This window comes from Podarcis bocagei, assembly GCF_964188305.1.
Source record: "Podarcis bocagei genome assembly, chromosome: 13".
NCBI lineage: Eukaryota > Metazoa > Chordata > Lepidosauria > Squamata > Lacertidae > Podarcis > Podarcis bocagei.
This window is the reverse complement of record NC_138138.1, coordinates 53810603-53829010: the sequence shown is the minus strand read 5'-3', so window position 1 is coordinate 53829010 and position 18408 is coordinate 53810603. Positions and strand designations below refer to the sequence as shown.

At 54.5% G+C, this 18408-nt stretch overlaps 1 protein-coding gene across 2 annotated transcripts in view; it reads right to left on the bottom strand.

Moving 5' to 3' along the window:
• Positions 1–1525: 1525 nt before the first annotated feature.
• The window catches only part of ZBTB4 (zinc finger and BTB domain containing 4), a 32976-nt gene continuing 16093 nt past the window's right edge, over positions 1526–18408 (bottom strand). For both annotated transcript variants that reach the window (XM_081167725.1, XM_081167726.1), the window contains exon 3: positions 1526–10033. In XM_081167725.1, coding sequence (XP_081023851.1) covers positions 6302–10018 — 3717 coding nt within the window. In that variant the 5' untranslated portion in view covers positions 10019–10033 and the 3' untranslated portion in view covers positions 1526–6301. The remainder of the gene's footprint in view (positions 10034–18408) is intronic.

Here is an 18408-nt window from a genome sequence, read left to right as displayed (position 1 = left end):
CTACAAGAAAGAAGATTCCACCTAAACATTAGGAAGAACTTCCCGACAGTAAGAGCTGTTTGACAGTGGAATTTGCTGCCAAGGAGTGTTGTGGAGTCTCCTACTTTGGAGGTCTTTAAGCAGAGGCTTGACAACCATATGCCAGGAGTGCTCTGATGGTGTTTCCTGCTTGGCAGGGGGTTGGACTCGATGGCCCTTGTGGTCTCTTCCAACTCTAGGATTCTATGATTCTAGGGCTAAAGTACACAGAGGGACAGAGTCTTGCCCTTTATGGCCAGGCTGTGCCACCCCCCACCCCCAAACTCTAGGGAGATATATTTGACAGAGGGGCCGGTGTGGGGGGTCACCTCTGGGCCAGCAACCCCACGCCTTCCTTGCTTTCTCAGCAAGGTGAATCGGTCATCATCCGCAGAGGTAAAAGGCTATGTTTGTCTACTTGCCGGTTGCAACAGCGGCGAAGGATTAAGTGTCAGTGGGGCAAAGATCTAGGGCAGGATTGGTCCTCCGGCAAGCCAGGAACCAATCTTAAAACCAGGGGCTGGAGGGAGCAGATTTATGGCACAAAAGGAGGGTGGTTTTCCCCCCACCCCACAGAGGCCCCAAAATCTTATTTATTTTTCTGGGCAGAGACAGGTTGGTGGCGGAGTGGGGGGAACTTGCTGAAGTCCACCCACCCCACAGCTGGTCCCCCCCCCACAAGGCCAAACAAACACCCCCAAGGTGGGTCAGTCTGAAATCCAGAAAAGATATTAGCTGCTTAACAGGATTGCTATTTCCCAAAAGGTTGAAATCCCAGCAGGAAAAAAGCAACAGCGCAGGCTTTCATCTTTCCAGCCTCTCTCCTCTGAATTACAGAATCGAAGGTTTTGGAGAAGGGACCCCCGAGGGCCAGGGGGTTGGTCTGGATGACCCTCAGAGGTCCCTAGGGGCCAAATCTACAATTCGGATTCTATATACTCTTCTCAAACAGGCCAAGAACAACTCTGAAAAATAAGGCCCCCTTCCCCCCCAAAAAAATCCTGCTATTTTTAGCAGCACACCCTGGCAGCAAACACCCCCCCCAGGCCACAGGAGGCGATGTGACTGTGGCAGTGTGGGTTAGTGGTTAGAGCAGGCTTCTTCGACCTCGGCCCTCCAGATGTTTGGAGACTACAATTCCCAGCATCCCTGACCCCTGGTCCTGCTAGCTAGGGATCATGGGAGTTGTAGGCCGAAAACATCTGGAGGGCCGAGGCGGAGGAAGCCTGGGTTAGTGCGTCAGGTTACACGGAACTGGGAGAGCAGGGTTCGAATCCTGTCTTCCGTGGAGCCAGTCACTGCCTGCTTTGCAAGGTTGTTGTGGTGGGGATCAAGGAACCATGTACGCCCCAGCTTGAACTCTTTGGAGATAGAAAAAGGTGGAATATTTACCGTACATAGTTAGCCGTAACCACCAATTGGGAGGTAACAAAAGACTAAATGTGACCCCCGTTTTCACAAAGCTGGAATACGTGGTGGGCGCTCGCCGCTGCTGCTTTCTTAACAGTTTCTCGTGGAGCGTATAATTGTCTTTTTATTTTGAAGAAGTTATTTGAGTTACACACACAGATGCAGAGAGATAAATACAGTTTTTTTTTTTTTTTTTTGTCTAACGGACTCTTCACACTTGGAACACTTGGAACAGAGACCGGGAAAAAGCGGCAAAAAAAATATTATTATTCATCCTCGTCATTTAACATTTTTGTACGGATCCGGCCACCCCGCCACCCGCCCGCGTACTGTATTTATTTGTTGTTGTTTTTAAACCCTTGGTATCGTTCCCCCGCCCCTTTCAAAACGGTTTCAGCAAATCTTCTAAAGTGCCATAAAACTACCTAGAGGTGCTTCTAGAAAGTAACAAAAAAATAAAAACCAAAGAGAGAGACAAGTTTACATTCAGTAGCAAACGGTCAACAATCACCGAGAGGCCCCCCCAGTGGCGAAAAAGTGCAAAAGATCAGAGAGACGGACAGCTATGTACACGTCAGTGACCGCCCTTCTGCCCCCCACCAAGACCGCCCCACGTGCCCTCCCCACCCTGGTGGTCCGGAGTGCAACCCCCCAAAAAAATAACTTTGGTGCTCTCTCTATCTCCCCATTCTCAACCCTGACCGGCCTCTTTCAACGCATCTGCTGCGAGGCGCACAGGGGTCCTCGCTGGCGACACTGGATCGTGGCCGGAATCGCGCCCCACTGCCAAACCGTGGGGCAAATCCCTGGCGCAGCCTCTTCCTGCTTAGCCGCCCGGCTTGACCTTTCAACCTTTGCAGGCCGAAAAAACGACCCCAGGCCTGCTGACCGGTTGCCATCCTAGGGATGGGTCAGAGCGGCGGGGTGGGGGGGGCTGTATCCCCACAGCCCCATAGCGTAAGGGGGGGGGGTTACACAGGGGGTCTGGAGGGCCGGGTGCCAGCTCAAAGGGCCTGCCCTTTCAAGGAATCGACTCCAGGTCTCCAGAATAATGCGCCTTTTATGATGCTGGAGGAATTTGTGAGCGTGATGTGGGGTGGTGTTGTGGGGGGAGAGGAAGAGTCAGGAAGTCACCCCCCCAAAAAAAAACCACGCACCCCCTCGCCCCAAGCAGTGCCTTCTTATCGGTGGCGCAGCAGCGGAGAAGGAATGTGCATTTTTTGCTGCATTGCAGGTGCGCCGCAGTAGGGATGTTGCGGCCAGGTGGAATGCATGGGGAGGCACCGCTAAAGTGCTGGAGGCGACGAAGGGGTGGGTGGGTTAGAGGAGGCTCTGCGTTGCAATGGGGAGGGGGGAGAGAGAAGGAGGCGTTATCGGCCCTGCTTGGACAAAAACTGGGGTGTTTTTTTTGGGGGGGGGGAGAAGAGAATTCTGCAAGGCCGTGTTTCTGCTCTGCTGCAGAGAGAAGACTGTGGTTTCCTTTTGCAGACCTCGGTTTGCTGCAAACAGAAATTGGGGGGGGGGCAGCTGTGCTGCAATGCGTGGGGAGGGGGGGGAGGCGAGAGAGGCGGCTCGCAGCATATTCCCTGCACTGGAGCAATTGGTGAAATTTTGCACGCCGCAATTCTCTCTCTCTGTCCTGACCCCCCTTTAACTCTCCAAACAGGAGGTCTAGAGGCGCCCCCAGCCCCCGCCCCCCTGCAAGCCAGTCTTTCTTTGGAAGCCCTTCTGATCCTTGCGCCCCCCCCCCTTGTTCAAGCGCCAGTCTCCGAACAGGCCTGGCAAGGCCCACAGAAGATAGAGATGCCTTGGTTCCACGGGGGGGGGGGGGAGAGAGACGGGAAAATTCAACAGGAGGCCTTTGGGAGCAATGGAGGAGGCGTTTTGCATCCCTTAAAATATTAAGGGAAGTCTAGAGAGGTTTTTTTTTAACGCTTAAAGCTGAGAATTGAGGCTGGTGGAGGCAGGGTGGGTTAAGGTTACACCCCCCCCCCAAAAAAAGACCTCCCTTGGCCAGAACTTTCTAGTTTCCGGAAGGAGGTTGCGGAGGCAAAAATACGCAGCGAAGGCTGCAAGTTTCAGGGGTGGGGGCAAAGTTGAAGCTCATTTTAGCAGTAAGAGGGTGGTCAGGAGTGATTTCGATTCCAGAAAGGAATTGCATGTCCCTTTCTTTGCAGAAAACTCCACTCCTGGGTTGACGGTCTCCATTTCTGCTAGCTTATCGAAAGCGCAGAATTGTCGGAGGTACCCAAAGGTCATCCATACCAACCCCATGCAACGCAGGAATCTCAGTTATCTTATATTTTGGAGGAGGGCGGAAGCTGTTTTGCTCCTATTGTTCAATAGGAACCTTTGGAAGTCCGAAAGCTCATCGCACCCACAAATCTAGTAGCAGGACCCTGCTATCGTCTGGAGTTCTGCATTAAATGAGCCTTTTCCCCAACCTAGGGCTTTTCAGATATTTTGAATCGCAAAAACCTGGAGGGCCCATTTTGCGAAAGGTGCGCCAAAACATCTGGCATGCATAATTCTCCTTTCCTCCTCCCGTTGTCCTAAGCCTTTAGGCAAAACTCTGCCCCTCCCTTTAAAAATCTTCAATATCGAAAACCTCCACACATTGTCTCTTCAAAATCCTTCTGCTTGCTTTTTAAAGTTCATGCAGTTTTCCCTAGAAGGGTGAGTTTTTTTCCGCCACCCCCTACTAATTAGGGGTTACTGTGTTTTTGTTTTTAAAGGAAAAAAACAAAATCCCCACTGTTTTGGTCCTTTCGTAAGCCAAAAAATATCCACAAATTTAAATGTTTTTTCATCTTGCAAGTAGTCAGAACGCATTACCCCCAGGCTTAGAAAACACCTAAGGCTTTTTAAAATAATGGGGCGATTGCCATTCCTAACCCCACCCTGCCCATATTCTCTAATCTAAAATAATAATAATAATAAACCCACTCCACCCAAAATATGCAGAGTGGCCTTCTGGAAAGCAGCACTCAGTTCTCCCTAAATCCTAAAAAATATTCCATTACTTATTTATTTGGGTTTGTAGCAAGAGAAGGGAAGAGGGAGGGGTAAGGAAGAACAGTATTTTGATCGCCTTCCTGGAGAGGAAGGGAACATTTCCATATCTTAAAACCATTTTGAAGACTTGCCCAGCCGCCTTATGGACAGGGCTGGCTAAAAATAAGGGAGTTTTTTTTCCCCTGATGCAAATGTAAACCTAAGTGGTCCAGAATGCTCATTGGCATGACAAATGCCTGTGCCCCTTTCAATCCCCAGGAGGCTGAAAGCTCGCTTAAGCCGCAGCTGGAAAAATGCTTTCTTGCATTAGGTAGGACTAGTTTGTTTGTTTATTTATTGAGAAAGAGAGAGAAGGAGCGCAAGCACAAAGAGGGCTTTTGGGTTTTTAATTCCTGGACTGTGAAATGTAACCCAACTGCCCTATTGCTGAGTTTAGGTGGTGTGTGTGTTTGTGTGTGTGTTTTTTTGGGGGAGGTAAATCCCAGTATGGAGGAAGTGGGAGGGAATGTGTGTTACTGGGAGGGCGGGGTTATGTTCTGTGCTGTTGTTTTTTGCAAAGGCGGCAGAAGTGGGATGAGCTTGGCGGAAATTAAAATCACAGTACACAGTGGAATCCGGTCTGGTTGCCCACCCCACTCCGGCTGAAAGGGCACCCCCCCTCCAAGAGAGAGAGAGAGGGGGAGAGAGAGAGAGAGAGAGAGAGAGAGAGAGAGAGAGAGAGAGAGAGAGGGGCATGCTACCAGGGTGGCAGCAAACTTGGCAGCCCCCACTCCTGCAAAGTGTGTCCAGATGCGATGCAAAGCTGCTGTTGCTCTTTTGTGGCTGTTGCAAAAACCCTGGAAGACCAGAACCGTCCTCTCCCCTCCTCACCATCTCAACAGGACACCCTGCCCTCCTCCTCCCCCCACCCCACCCCTTCCTCCTCCTCCTCCTCCTCCTCCATCCAGCCGAAAGGAAAATGTGATTCATCCCCTTCAAGCTACAAAACAAAAAAACGAACAGGGAGAAATAACGCAGCTGCCAAAAGCAGAGGCTAGAGATCCGAGGCGCTGGGCCGGAGGAGGGGGGGGCAGAGGGCACACACACCCCAAAAAAGGGGGGAGGGGGGAGACAGTTTTGTGGAATGAGACCTTTTTCCCCTTGGCAGGGGGGGGGGGGAAATGGTGATTTGGGGAAGGAAGAGACCTGGAAGGCAAGAGATAAAAGGGGCATCGGCTGGTGGGAGGAGCCGAAAAAGAGCTCCGCCCCCAAAGCAGAGGCTCCTCCTCCCAGCCGTCCCTTCCCAGGCAGGGGTAACAGGGAGAGCCAAGAAGGGGAGGGGGAGCAGGATTGGGGAGGGGGGAGACGACGGCGAAGATTTGCTTGTGCAAGTTCACTCTGAAAATATATATACGGAGCAAGAAGACATTCATATGGGGTGTGGTTGGGAGAAGGGGGGAAGAGGGGTTACCCTGTACCTATTTTCGCTGCTACGTCTTTTTTGTCTGTTAAAAAAAAAAGTCTTATCTACGATGTGCCCACTCGACAAACCACGGGGATGTGAAGTTGTGGGTCAGGGGGTTGCGCTATGCATCCCCTCAACGCCACTCAATGCTCACCTCTGAGTTCCATAGCTCTGTCTCTCTCTCTGCCGCAGCGCTGCCACTGCAATCTGCCCCCACCCCTCCGCCCCGAACATCCCTTCTCGGGGAGGAGGGAGCCGCCTTCCACAACCCCAGAGCACCCCAAACCCTCCACTGGCTGGGCGGGAGCTGTTGTCCAAAGCCACGAGAGGGCGCCATCTTGGGAGAGGTGGAAGCGGTGGCGCCCCTCGCCCCCGGCTGACCCCCTCCGCCCCAACCTCCCTTGGTCCTCCCCCTCAGAGAAGGCTCCCTTTCTTCAGCCTCTCCGGGGTGGGCAGCTCCCCTCTGCCCTCGTGCGCCGCGCCAGCCCCCATCGCCATGGCCACGCTGGAGGCCGCAGCGGCAGAGCCGTCGTGGACCTCGCCGCGGCACGGGTTCACCGAGTAGCTGAAGACGCCGGGCAGGAATGGCAGCGGCTGCCCCTTCTCGTCCGGGACGACCATGTTCAGAGCCACCGGGAGGGTGAAGTTGTAGGGGTAGGCCGCCAGCAGTTGGTGGCCGTACATCAGAGGGTAGGGGTCCGGGTAGAAGCAGACCTTGCCGCCGTCCGCGCCGTCGCCGCCGCCCGCCTTGCCCACGCCGCTGAACTGGATGGCGCTGGGGTAGGCGAGGAACGAGGGCGGCTTGTCCTCCAGGTCCTTCCGGGTCCGACAGCTGCCCGGCACCAGCAAGGGCAGCGGGTACTCCTGGACAGGGTATCGCTCCTCCTCCAGCTCGGGCGCCAAGGCCTCTTTCAGAGCAAGACCCGTGTGCGAGATGACGGGGTCCTGCAGGGAGTGCGGTAACCTTGGCGGGAGTTCGGCGAGGCTGGTGGCCGCCTCCAGAACGGGCGGGTGGGCACTGACCTCCTCTGGAAACGGAGACTTGTTCCCCTCTGCCAGGGGCACGGCCTCCTCTTCTGGCACCGGGGTGCGGCGTCCGTAAGGCTGCATGTCCACTGCGACAGGCCCCTCCTCCTCCTCGGGGACCTCTTGCGGGCACAAGGGCGCTTCGCCGCTGGAGGACGACACCTGCATCTCCTGCATGGTCTCCTCTTTGACGACGGGCGCCGGCACGACAGCCACGGGAGGAGCCTCTGCCGCCTTCTTGGAGTAGGCGATGACAGTGGTGAGGGCCGGCAAGGGCGGCGGCTCGGGCAGCTCACCCTCATGGCGCTTCATGTGGCGGCTGAGAGCCGCGGCCGTCTTGCACACCTTGGTGCAGCGGGTGCAGGTGAACTTGACCAGGGGCTTGCGGCCGACGCGGTGGGCCTGTGAGGGCACCAGGGGCGGGTTGTCCTTGGTGAGGCGCCCGTGCACTCGCTCGTGCTTCCTCAGTTTCTTGAGCGCGGAGAACAGCTTGCCACAGGCGCCGCACTCGTGCTTCCACTCGGAGCCGCGCCCGGCTTTGGGAGGCTGGCTTGGCCCCTCTATTTCGGAGGCGGCCCCGCGGCCAGCGGCCACTTCCGCCGGCACCGAGCCGCTGGTCCCCACATCCTCCTCCTCCTCTTCTTCTTCCTCCTCTTCTTCCTCCCCAGCCTTCTCCGTCCTTTTCATCCAGCGCAGAGAGCGGAGCTTGCGGTGCCACCGGGACTTTTTCATCTTGGGCAGCGTGTTGGCGCCGGAGCCAGCCTTCCGCTTGGGCTTGTAGCTGTAGTAGGGCCGCCACAGCTGGTCTTCGGCGTCGCCCCTGTCGCTCTCCTCCTCGCCGCTCTCGTTGGCGTACCCCCTGCCGGCGTGCTTGCCGTGGGGGACTTCTGGCGCTGCCTCCTTCCCACTGCTCTGCTCCCTCCCAAAATCAAAGCGCTTGCCCCCGACGCGGCCGCCCTTGTCCAGCATGAGGTCCGTCTCGGAGATCCGCCGCTTGACGATGGCTTCCTCGCCGATGCGCACCGTGATCTGGCAGAGCGGCGCGGCGCGGCTTTCAGAGGCGGCCCCGACGTACGCCGGCTTTGCCATGTACGTCATAGTCCGCCCGGACCGCGGCCCCCTGGCCCTGGGCTCGCCCCCGCTCTCTTCCATAGCCCGCTCGTCTGCCTTCTGCGACTGGATGTACTCCTTTAGCACTTGCTTCTTGATAGGCCTGGCCACGGCGGAAGATGGAACCTGTGTCGGCGGCAGAGGCCCTGCCTCCGAAGACTTGCTATTGTAGGTGATCACCGAGGGCGTCTGCGACAACACTGACGTGCTGTGGACGATGACCGAGGAGGCGGGCCGCCCGTAGGCGATGACGGAGGCGGCCTCTGCGCTCAGGGGCCCCGGCCTCTTGTCCGAAGGAGCGTTCTCGCCCGCGGCTGGGAGCGCGGGGATCTCCGGGCCCGCCGCAGTTTCCTGCGGCCGCGGAAAGCGTTCCGGCTCGGGCATCTCCAGGGAGCCGCCGTTGGCAGTGAAGACGGAAGCAATGTCGCCGTTGCCCAGCGAGGAGACCAGGTTGCCGTCCAAGGAGTCCCCGTCGCCCAGCGCCATGGGGATGGGCTGAGCCGGGAGCAGGAGATTGTCGGGCCCCAGGCCTTGGCTGTAGGTCTTGTAGGGCCTCTTTTGGGAGCGCATGGGCAGGAGGCGGTAGAGTTTGAGGGCGTTCAGCTTGGGCTTGTAGCCTCCGTTGGGCGTCTTCTCGGAAGAGATCAGGCCGGGGTTGATCCCGTGGAAGGCTTTCTGGTGGGTCTTCAGGTTGTAGTAGGTGACGAAGGTCTCCCAGCAGAAGATGCACTGGTAGCGGCGCTCGCCCGTATGCCACACCTCGTGTTTGGTGCGGTACTCGGCCAGAGCGAAGACTTTGTCGCAGTAGCGGCAGGGGTACTTCCTCCGCCACGAGTGGACGTTGGAGTGGCGCTTGAGACTCGAGAGCGTCATGTACGAGCGCTCGCAGACGGTGCAGAAGTAGATGATGTGCCCGTCGACCACTTTGACAAAGTGGTCTTGGTCCGAGATGTAGTCCATGCGCTGCAGCCCGCGGTGGCGGAACAGCACGCTCTTCTTGGAAGACGGCGGCGGAGGCGGCTTGGGAGGCAGCCCGGGACTGGGCAGCGCCTCACACGCGGGGACGCCCTCCTCGGCTTTCTCCATCTCCTTGCACAAGACCTCGTGCGTCTGCAGCCGCTTAATGTGGATGAAGCTCTTGCCGCAGTGCCGGCAGGAGAGAGAACGGCGCGTCCGGTGCAGTTTCATGTGCAGGCTGAGCGCCGATGACGTGGTGAAGGAGCGGCCGCAGCTCCCACAGCAGAAGGAGCTGGCGGCTGGGTAGGAAGCTCCGGACGGGGGCGAGTGAGAGGAGGCCGGCCCTTGGTGGTCCGCCTCGCCGTTGGCGGCCGAGGGGTTTCCGGGGGGATCGTCGTGGTCCCAGCTGACGCCTCCCTTCAGCACGTAAGCTAGGTCTGGCTGGGGTGGCGGCCCGGCGGCGACCGAGCTGAGGTTGTACAGGATCTTGGCGGTCTCTGTTTCGGGGTCGGGCTGGCCGTCGCTGGCCGGGCTTGAGGCTTTGGCCAAATCGTGGAAGCTGAGGGGGCTGGAAGGCTCGGCCGAGCGGGAAGGGCAGGTGAGGTCAATCGGTGAGCTGCACGGCCTGGAAGAGGCCCCGCCCGAGTCGTCCATCTTGGTGCCCGCCAAGGGGTCGTCCAGGTCCTCGAGGCGGGAGATGCCGAGGCGGCGGCCGACGGCCCCGATCTCCTTGGCAGCGGCCGGGCTGGGCACGGAGAGCCGGGAGTTGTAGATGAAGTTGAGGACGTCGGAGAAGACTTCGGCTTGGACGTCGGGGAGCTCCAGGATCTGGCTGGGCTGCTGGCAGCTGGACTCCTCCGACAGCACCTCCTTGAAGTAGGGGCTGGAAGCCGCGAGGACGTTCTTGTGGGCCTTGAACTTGGTGTCTTCAGCAATGATGGTGATGTCGCAGAACTGGCCGCGGAGGCGCTGCTCGTTCAACTGGACCAGGAGGGAGCTGGAGTGGCCAATGTCCGTGAGCTCCATTGCTGCAGCCATTCAGCTGCCTCAGACCTGCAAGAAAGAGAGAACATAGGAGGTAGTAATGCCTGAGGTTTTCAACAAAGAGGGGAAACATGCAGGCTTAGTTGCTGCTGCTGCTATTGTTATATAATAAAATAATAATAATAATAATAATAATAATAATAATAATAATAATAATATATTATTTATACTCCATTCTGAAGGAAATCAGCCCTGAGTGCTCACTGGAAGGACAGATCCTGAAGCTGAGGCTCCAAGACTTTGGCCACCTCATGAGAAGAGAAGACTCCCTGGAAAAGACCCTGATGTTGGGAAAGATGGAGGGCCCAAGGAGAAGGGGACGACGGAGGACGAGATGGTGGGACAGTGTTCTTGAAGGGACCAGCATGAGTTTGACCGAACTGCGGGAGGCAGTGGAAGACAGGAGGGCCTGGCGTGCTCTGGTCCAGGGGGTCACAAAGAGGCGGGCACGACTAAACGACTAAACAACAACAATATATTTATTCCCCAGCCACTCTGAGCGGCTCCCAATCGAGTGTTAAAAACAATACAGCATTAAATTTTAAAAACTTCCCTAAACAGGGCTGCCTTCAGATGTCTTTTAAAGAGAAGACAGCTGCTTATTTCCTTCACATCTGAAGGGAGGGCGTTCCACAGGGCGGGCGCCACCACCAAGAAGGCCCTCTGTCTGATACCCTTTCACCTTGATTCTCTCAGGAAGAGAACCGCCAGAAGACCCTCGGCGCTGGATCTCAGTGTCCGGGCTGGACAATGGGGGTGGAGACGCTCCTTCAGGCTACTGGGCCTTTGAGGCCGTTTAGGGCTTTCAAGGTCAGCACCAACACTTTGAATTGTGCTCGGAAACGTACTGGGAGCCAATGTAGGTCTTTCAAGACTGGTGTTATATAGTCTCGGCGGCTGCTCCCAGTCCCCAGTCTGGCTGCCGCATTCTGGATTACTTGCAGTTTCCGGGTCACCTTCAAAGGTATAGAGCACGTTGCAGTAGTCCAAGCGGGAGATAACTAGAGCATGCACCACTCTGGCGAGACAGTCCGCGGTCAGGGAGGGTCTTATCCTGCGTACCAGATGGGAGCTGGTAGAGAGCTGTTATCATTGTTATAATAATTCGATTTAGAGACTGCTTCTTTGAAACATGTGTTTATGAATGTCCGGCACTTATGAATTGGGGTGGGGGTGGGGATTTAAAGTTGTCATATGATAGGCCAGTCAGATCAGTTAGTTGGCATGTGGTGCTGGTAACACCAAGGTTCGATTCCCATATGGACCACCTGTCTATCATTCCTGCACTGCCGGGGGTTGGACTAGATGACCCCAGGACCCCTTCCAACTCTATGATGATTCTATGACTATGTATAATTACGATTACAGAGGTACCTCGGGTTACAGACGCTTCAGGTTACAGACGCCTCAGGTTACAGACTCCGCTAACCCAGAAATAGTGCTTCAGGTTAAGAACTTTGCTGCAGGATGAGAACAGAAATCGTGCTCCGGCGGCGCAGTAGCAGCAGGAGGCCCCATTAGCTAAAGTGGTGCTTCAGGTTAAGAACAGTTTCAGGTTAAGAATGGACCTGCGGAACGAATTAAGTTCTTAACCCAAGGTACCACTGTATTCTGTGTTTTTATATGTGTTGGAAGCCACCCTGAGCGGCTGGTGCAACCCAGCCAAATGGGTTGGGCATAAGTAATAAAATTATTATTAATTTATTATCCTGAAAAACATACCAGTTATAGGGGGCTCTGACAACTGCTCCACGTAGTCAAAAGACTGGTATTGATTCATTGGAAAGATGCTACTATTGCCCCCCTTTGATCTATGCATAGACAACAGGACAACACCTCATTGAAGGGATTGCTTTCTGACGCAGATTGTGTCTGGATAATGATACAGTAGAAGAAGAAGAAGAAGAAGAAGAAGAGGAGGAGGAGGAGGAGGAGTTTGTATTTGATATCCCGCTTTATCACTACCTAAAGGAGTCTCAAAGCAGCTAACATTCTCCTTTCCCTTCCTCCACCACGACAAACACTCTGTGAGGTGAGTGGGGCTGAGAGACTTCAGAGAAGTGTGACTGGCCCAAGGTCACCCAGCAGCTGCATGTGGAGGAGCGGAGACGCGAACCCGGTCCCCCAGATTACGAGACTACCGCTCTTAACCACTACACCACACTGGCACAGCACAAATGCACAAATGTGGAGGCAGACCATAGAAGCATGGAATCGTAGAATTGGAAGGGACCCTGAAGATCATCTCATCCAACGGCCTGCAAAGCAGGAATTTGCAGCGGCCCCATACAGGGATCAAACCTGCCACTTTTGGCGCGATGAGCACCATGCTCTAACCAACAGAGCCATCAATAATAATAATAATTTATTTATACCCCGCCCATCTGCCTGGGTTTCCCCAGCCACTCTGGGCAGCTCACAGCACACATCAAAACAAACTAAAAACATCAAACACTAAAACTTCCCGATACAGTGGTACCTCGGGTTACATACGCTTCAGGTTACAGACTCCGCTAACCCAGAAATTGTACCTCGGGTTAAGAACTTTGCTTCAGGATGAGAACAGAAATCGTGCTCTGGCGGCGCGGCAGCAGCGGCAGGCCCCATTAGCTAAAGTGGTGCTTCAGGTTAAGAACAGTTTCAGGTTAAGAACGGACCTCCGGAACAAATTAAGTACTTAACCCGAGGTACCACTGTACAGACTTCCAGAGTTAACACTAAATACATTGCTTCTGGTAAATGAGCCATGGCTAGAGGGCCGTGAAAATTTGTGTCCCTTTCAGATGTCTACTAAAAGTCAGATAGTTGCTTATTTCCTTGACATCTGCTGGGAGGGCGGGTTCCACAGGGCGGGTGCCACCACCGAGAAGGCCCTCTGCCTGGTTCCCTGAAACCTCACTTCTCGCAGGGAGGGAACCGCCAAAAGGCCCTCGGAGCTGGACTTCAGTGTCTGGGCTGAACGATGGGGGTGGAGACGCTCCTTCAGGTCTACTGGGCCTTTGAGGCCATTTAGGGCTTTCAAGGTCAGCACTAACACTTTGAATTGTGCTTGGAAATGTCCAGGCTCTTACACATGGCCATGGTGCCTAGTAGCCGTGACCCCTGACCTCTCGAAAAGAGGGGTGTCACAGCTGGGGGAGAGGTCTCAGGAGGGGGTCTCTGGGGGTCTGCCTGACGGCTAGGAACGCCAGCCAGAGTGGCTGGGGAAACTCAGCCAGATGGGCAGGGTATAAATAATAATTACAATAAGTATTATTACATTTAAATCCCACCTCTTCCTCCCCGGGGTTCAAGGTGGCAGGCATAGTTCCTGCTCCTTCCCCGTTATCAGCTCCACAACAACCCTGCGAGGCTGGTCAGGCCGAGAGCGAGCGAGCGAGGCCCCCCGGCGAGTGGGGATTCGAACCCACGCGTAGGAAGGGCTGGGAGAAGGCAGCCAGGAGAACCACAGGGCTCTGCTTCCCGTCAGTCCCGAAAAGTCGCTTGGCTGCCGTTGACATGAGTCACACCGAGGGAAGCAGCGGGGTGATGCTGGCATGGGCAGGCTGAAGGCCATCAGGGGAAGAGAGAGCGGCCTGTTTGAGCGGAGAAGCTCCAGCCCACCCCTCCTCCCCACAGGGCCCCCCCGGTCGCCCACCCCCTCCCCACTCCACCCATTGGGGAGCCATTTTGCTCCAGGAGCTCGTTCCTCCAGCTGGCAAGCCTAAAATGGCTGAAGGAAACAATTTCCCGGTGCCAGCTCGGATTAAGCAGCTGATGTGTTGGCCCGGCCCGCTCTCCGGAGCTCAGCGCGGAAGCCGCTCCAAGAGGCTTGCCTCGTTGCCCCCAGACGCTCAGGCGCCTCCTTTGGCCCGGCCGGCCCCCTCGTGTCAAGGGCTGGCCCCCGAAGGCACGCTCTGGCCTCTCCCCGCTGCAGAGACGTGGGAGAAAATCTTGTGTGTGAGAGAGAGAGAGAGAGACAGAACAATAGGGATGCCCACAATGTTTTCTTTTCTTCCAAGCCCGTCTTTCGCAAACTTCCCTCCTCCCTCGACCTGGGTGGGACCGTCCCGACGACGCAATTTCAGGCCATGGGGGTGTGTGTGTGCGTGCGAATGGGCTTGCGCCTGCATGCACGGTGAGTGTGCATGCGTGAGTGCGTATAACACGGCAGCAACAATTCCTTGAGGGTCTCTCTTTCTCTCGCGCACACGCATATATATAAACTCCCTTCCCGGCTGCGACAGGAGTACCCAAACGGAAAGGGAGTTTCTATGGAAACCAGCCTGGATGACGAAGAGAACGGTTGGGGAGGGAGGGAGAAGGAAGATGCAGCGCTCTATGGCACACAGCAAGAATTTGAGGAGGGGGAGACGTGTGTGGGCCCGGGCTGAATGTGGGTAAACGCAGAGAGGGGGCATGCGGGAAGGTCAAGACACCCGATGGCGTTCCGACAGGTCCAGCACCCAGGATCTCTCTCTGGCCAGGAGACCCTGGACACCCCACCTGGGGGGTCATCCAGACGTCCTTAGGCAGCCCCCTTCATCCCCATCTCTTGAGCCTGAAATGGGTCTTTAGGCTGACTCTAAGCACGCTTTCTAGGGACGCGGGTGGCGCTGTAGGTTAAACCACAGAGCCTAGGACTTGCTGATTAGAAGGTCAGCGGTTTGAATCCCTGCAACAGGGTGAGCTCCCGTTGCTCGGTCCCTGCTCCTGCCAACCTAGCAGTTCGAAAGCACGTCAAAGTGCAAGTAGATAAATAGGTACCACTCCGGCAGGAAGGTAAACAGCATTTCCGTGCTCTGGTTCGCCAGAAGCGGCTTAGTCATGCTGGCCACATGACCCGGAAGCTGTATGCCAGCTCCCTTGGCCAATAAAGCAAGATGAGCGCCGCAACCCCAGAGTCATCCGCAACTGGACCTAATGGTCAAGGGTCCCTTTACCTTTAACCATGCTTTCTATCTGGCACCGGGGCCAAAATAGCTGTCACAGATCTATCCTGCTGTCTCCTAGTGTCCAAGCATAGACCCCGGGGGATCCCAGAGTTATCTTGGGGAGACCTGACCCCCCCCCTTTAGACTGACAGCACAGGCGGGTCGCAGCCCGATCCAAGGTGGGTCGCAACAGGAGCACCTGGCAAATACAGTGGTACCTCGGGTTACAGACGCTTCAGGTTACAGACTCCGCTAACCCAGAAATAGGACCTCGGGTTAAGAACTTTACCTCAGGATGAGAACAGAAATCGTGCTCCGGCGGCGTGGTGGCAGCGGGAGGCCCCATTCGCTAAAGTGGAGCTTCAGGTTAAGAACAGTTTCAGGTTAAGAATGGACCTCCAGAACAAATTAAGTACTTAACCTGAGGTACCACTGTATATGTGGGCGAAAGCTTAAGAAGCAGGTCCCTAAATGGTGACAAAATTGCATCCTGGGTCTTAAAATTATTATTATTTTGGGAGGTTTTTAAGGTTTGATATTTTATCATGTTCTTTATATGCGCTTGAAGCCACCCCAGATGGGCAAGAAATATTATTATTATTAATAATAATAATGTTGAAGAGACCTAGGGTGAGAGTAACACAGAACCACTTTGCCCCCGTGAGCCCTGCCCCACAGGAGCTGAGAGGCTTTGCCTTCAGGGCTGAAATACACTCTGCACATGCCCGTTGGAACATGCCATTATACTGCCAGAGCCTGAGACCTGAAGCTCCGAGAACACCTGTAAATACATCAGAGAGAGAGAAAGGTAGAGGAGAATAAAGTCCATATATTCAATAGGGTTGGGTAGGGTCCCCGTACCATAAAGGAGGCTGATCGCTGAAGAATGGATGCTTTTGAATTCTGGTGCTGGAGGAGACTCTTGAGAGTCCCATGGACTGCGAGAAGATCCAACCTCTCCATTCTGAAGGAAATCAGCCCTGAGTGCTCACTGGAAGGACACAGCCTGAAGCTGAGGCTCCCAGACTTTGGCCACCTCATGAGAAGAGAAGACTCCCTGGAAAAGACCCTGATGTTGGGAAAGATGGAGGGCACAAGGAGAAGGGGACGGCGGAGGACGAGATGGTTGGATAATGTTCTCGAAGCTGCCAGCATGAGTCTGACCATGCTGCAGGAGGCAGTGGAAGACAGGAGTGCCTGGCGTGCTCTGGTCCAGGGGGTCACAAAGAGTCGGACACAACTAAACGACTAAACAACAACAACAAGGGTCCCCGTAACCATCCTATCCGGAGGGCGACCCTTCCACGGACACTGCATTTTCTCTCTGCCCCGAATGTGGAAATGAACGCGTGCCCCCCCCCCCAAATGGAACGGTCGCGGGAAGGGAAGCAAAAAACTTTATTTGCCTCGCCCGCCACTTCCGTCCGCCTGCAGTCCAGGGTGCTGCAACCGAAACAGGGCTCTGCGACGGTGGGGAGAGGGAAAGGCTGGCGGATCGTAAACAAGAAGCGAGGCAGGATGGATTTCTGCGGGTCTGAGTCACGAAGGCTGAGGTCAGCAGATTGCAGGGAACGGCACGGCAGCCTGGAAGAGGCTGGAGGGGGGGTGGAAAGAGGAGGACTGCAATGTTGGATCTGTGAACTGGAGAGAGAGAACGAAAAAGGCCAGGATAGAAAAAAAGACCCTCACCTGGACCAGCCTGCTGCTGCAACCTTTGCCCACCAGATATTTTGGGACTGCAACTCTCGTCCACTCTGCTGGCTGGGAGTTGCAGTCCGAAACCCGCGATGAGCACCAAGTTGGCAAATCTGCCTTTCCGACTTGCGTGCGGGTTTCTAAAAACCTACCAAAGTCACTGTGCTCAGTGGAAGGAGAAAGACCTCTGTCCCGAGGCTGGAAAATCCATAGGTTTCTACATTTTGCCACAGGCTCCGAGGGATTTTGAGACCTGCCACCAAGTCTCTGCTCCAATTTTAATCTCCTAAAATGTTGGGTTCTTGAGCCTGGTTTGAAATTCCCCCTTTGTGACCTTCAGCCACTGGGGGAATCTCTATCTCTGCCAAGCCTGCCGTGCAGGAGAAGTTGCAAGGATGAAACAGGAAAAATCTGTATATTTATTCCAAGTGTCTTGGTGGAGGCAGCCTCACCCTATAGAAATTTCAGACGTGCGGAGGCTTGTGGAAATGGGAAATGCAATTAACACATGCTCAGAGGCCCACTTCCCAAGCCACCCTGCAGCCTTCGGAGGTGGTAAATTCAAGAGGCTTTCGGACAAGTTCCCGCTGCTGCCGTCTCAAAATTCATTCCCCCTCCCTCCACTCTCTGCCTCAGTTTTCCCCATTAAAAAAACAAAACAAAAGTAATTGTAATGAACAGATTACCCTAGTAGGACTGCAGGAAGTTTTGTAAGGAGGACTATTTGAAATATTGCAAGAAAGACTAGGAGGAGAGTTATTAAGGTAAAGGGACTTCTGACCATTAGGTCCAGTCGTGACAGACTCTGGGGTTGCGGCGCTCATCTTGCTTTACTGGCCGAGGGAGCCGGCGTACAGCTTCTGGGTCATGTGGCCAGCATGACTAAGCCGCTTCTGGCGAACCAGAGCAGCGCACGGAAACGCCGTTTACCTTCCCAACGGAGCGGTACCTATTTATCTACTTGCACTGGTGTGCTTTCAAACTGCTAGGTTGGCAGGAGCAGGGATCGAGCAACGGGAGCTCACCCCGTCGCGGGGATTCGAAACGCCGACCTTATGATCGGCAAGTCCTAGGCTCTGTGGTTTGACCCACAGCGCCACCCGCGTCCCGGGTGGAGAGTTATTAGTCAATGATAATTAAGAGTAACAGAGAAATTAAGAAATGCAGAATAAGTGATAAAGAATGAAAAATCATCAGAGGAGTTGATGGAATTCTAAAACATTGTATGAGATAAGAAATTATGTTATATGATTGTTGGAAATGATATGTTTAAAAAACCAATAAAAATGTATATATATAAAAAAATAAAAACCAAACAAAAAACCCCGAATGTAGCAGTCACCCTCCCAAACGTAACAAGGTCTCGTTCTTTTTTAAAAAAGGAAAAGCCAAGCTCTTTGTACAATTGGGAAGGGCTGAGATGGCTATCACCACCCTGCAGCCAACAGCACGACAACCAAAACAGATCAATAGAAACGGCCGCCAAACGGCCTTATGTCTCATCAAGATAGGAAGGCCGAGACTGGAGTCAGAGCCTGTGGACACCTCACTCCAGGTCCCACACGAAACATTTAATTTGTATAGGTTCCTCTCGTTAAAGTCCATTTCTGTTTTTAATTTAGCTCCGGGAGGAAAGGGATCTATGCAACTCTAACAGATCGGCCTTGTATGCTGATGAGGCTGAACAAATACCATATTTTTCGCTCTATAAGACGCACCAGACCACAAGACGCACCTAGTTTTTGGAGGAGGAAAACAAGAAAAAAAATATTCTGA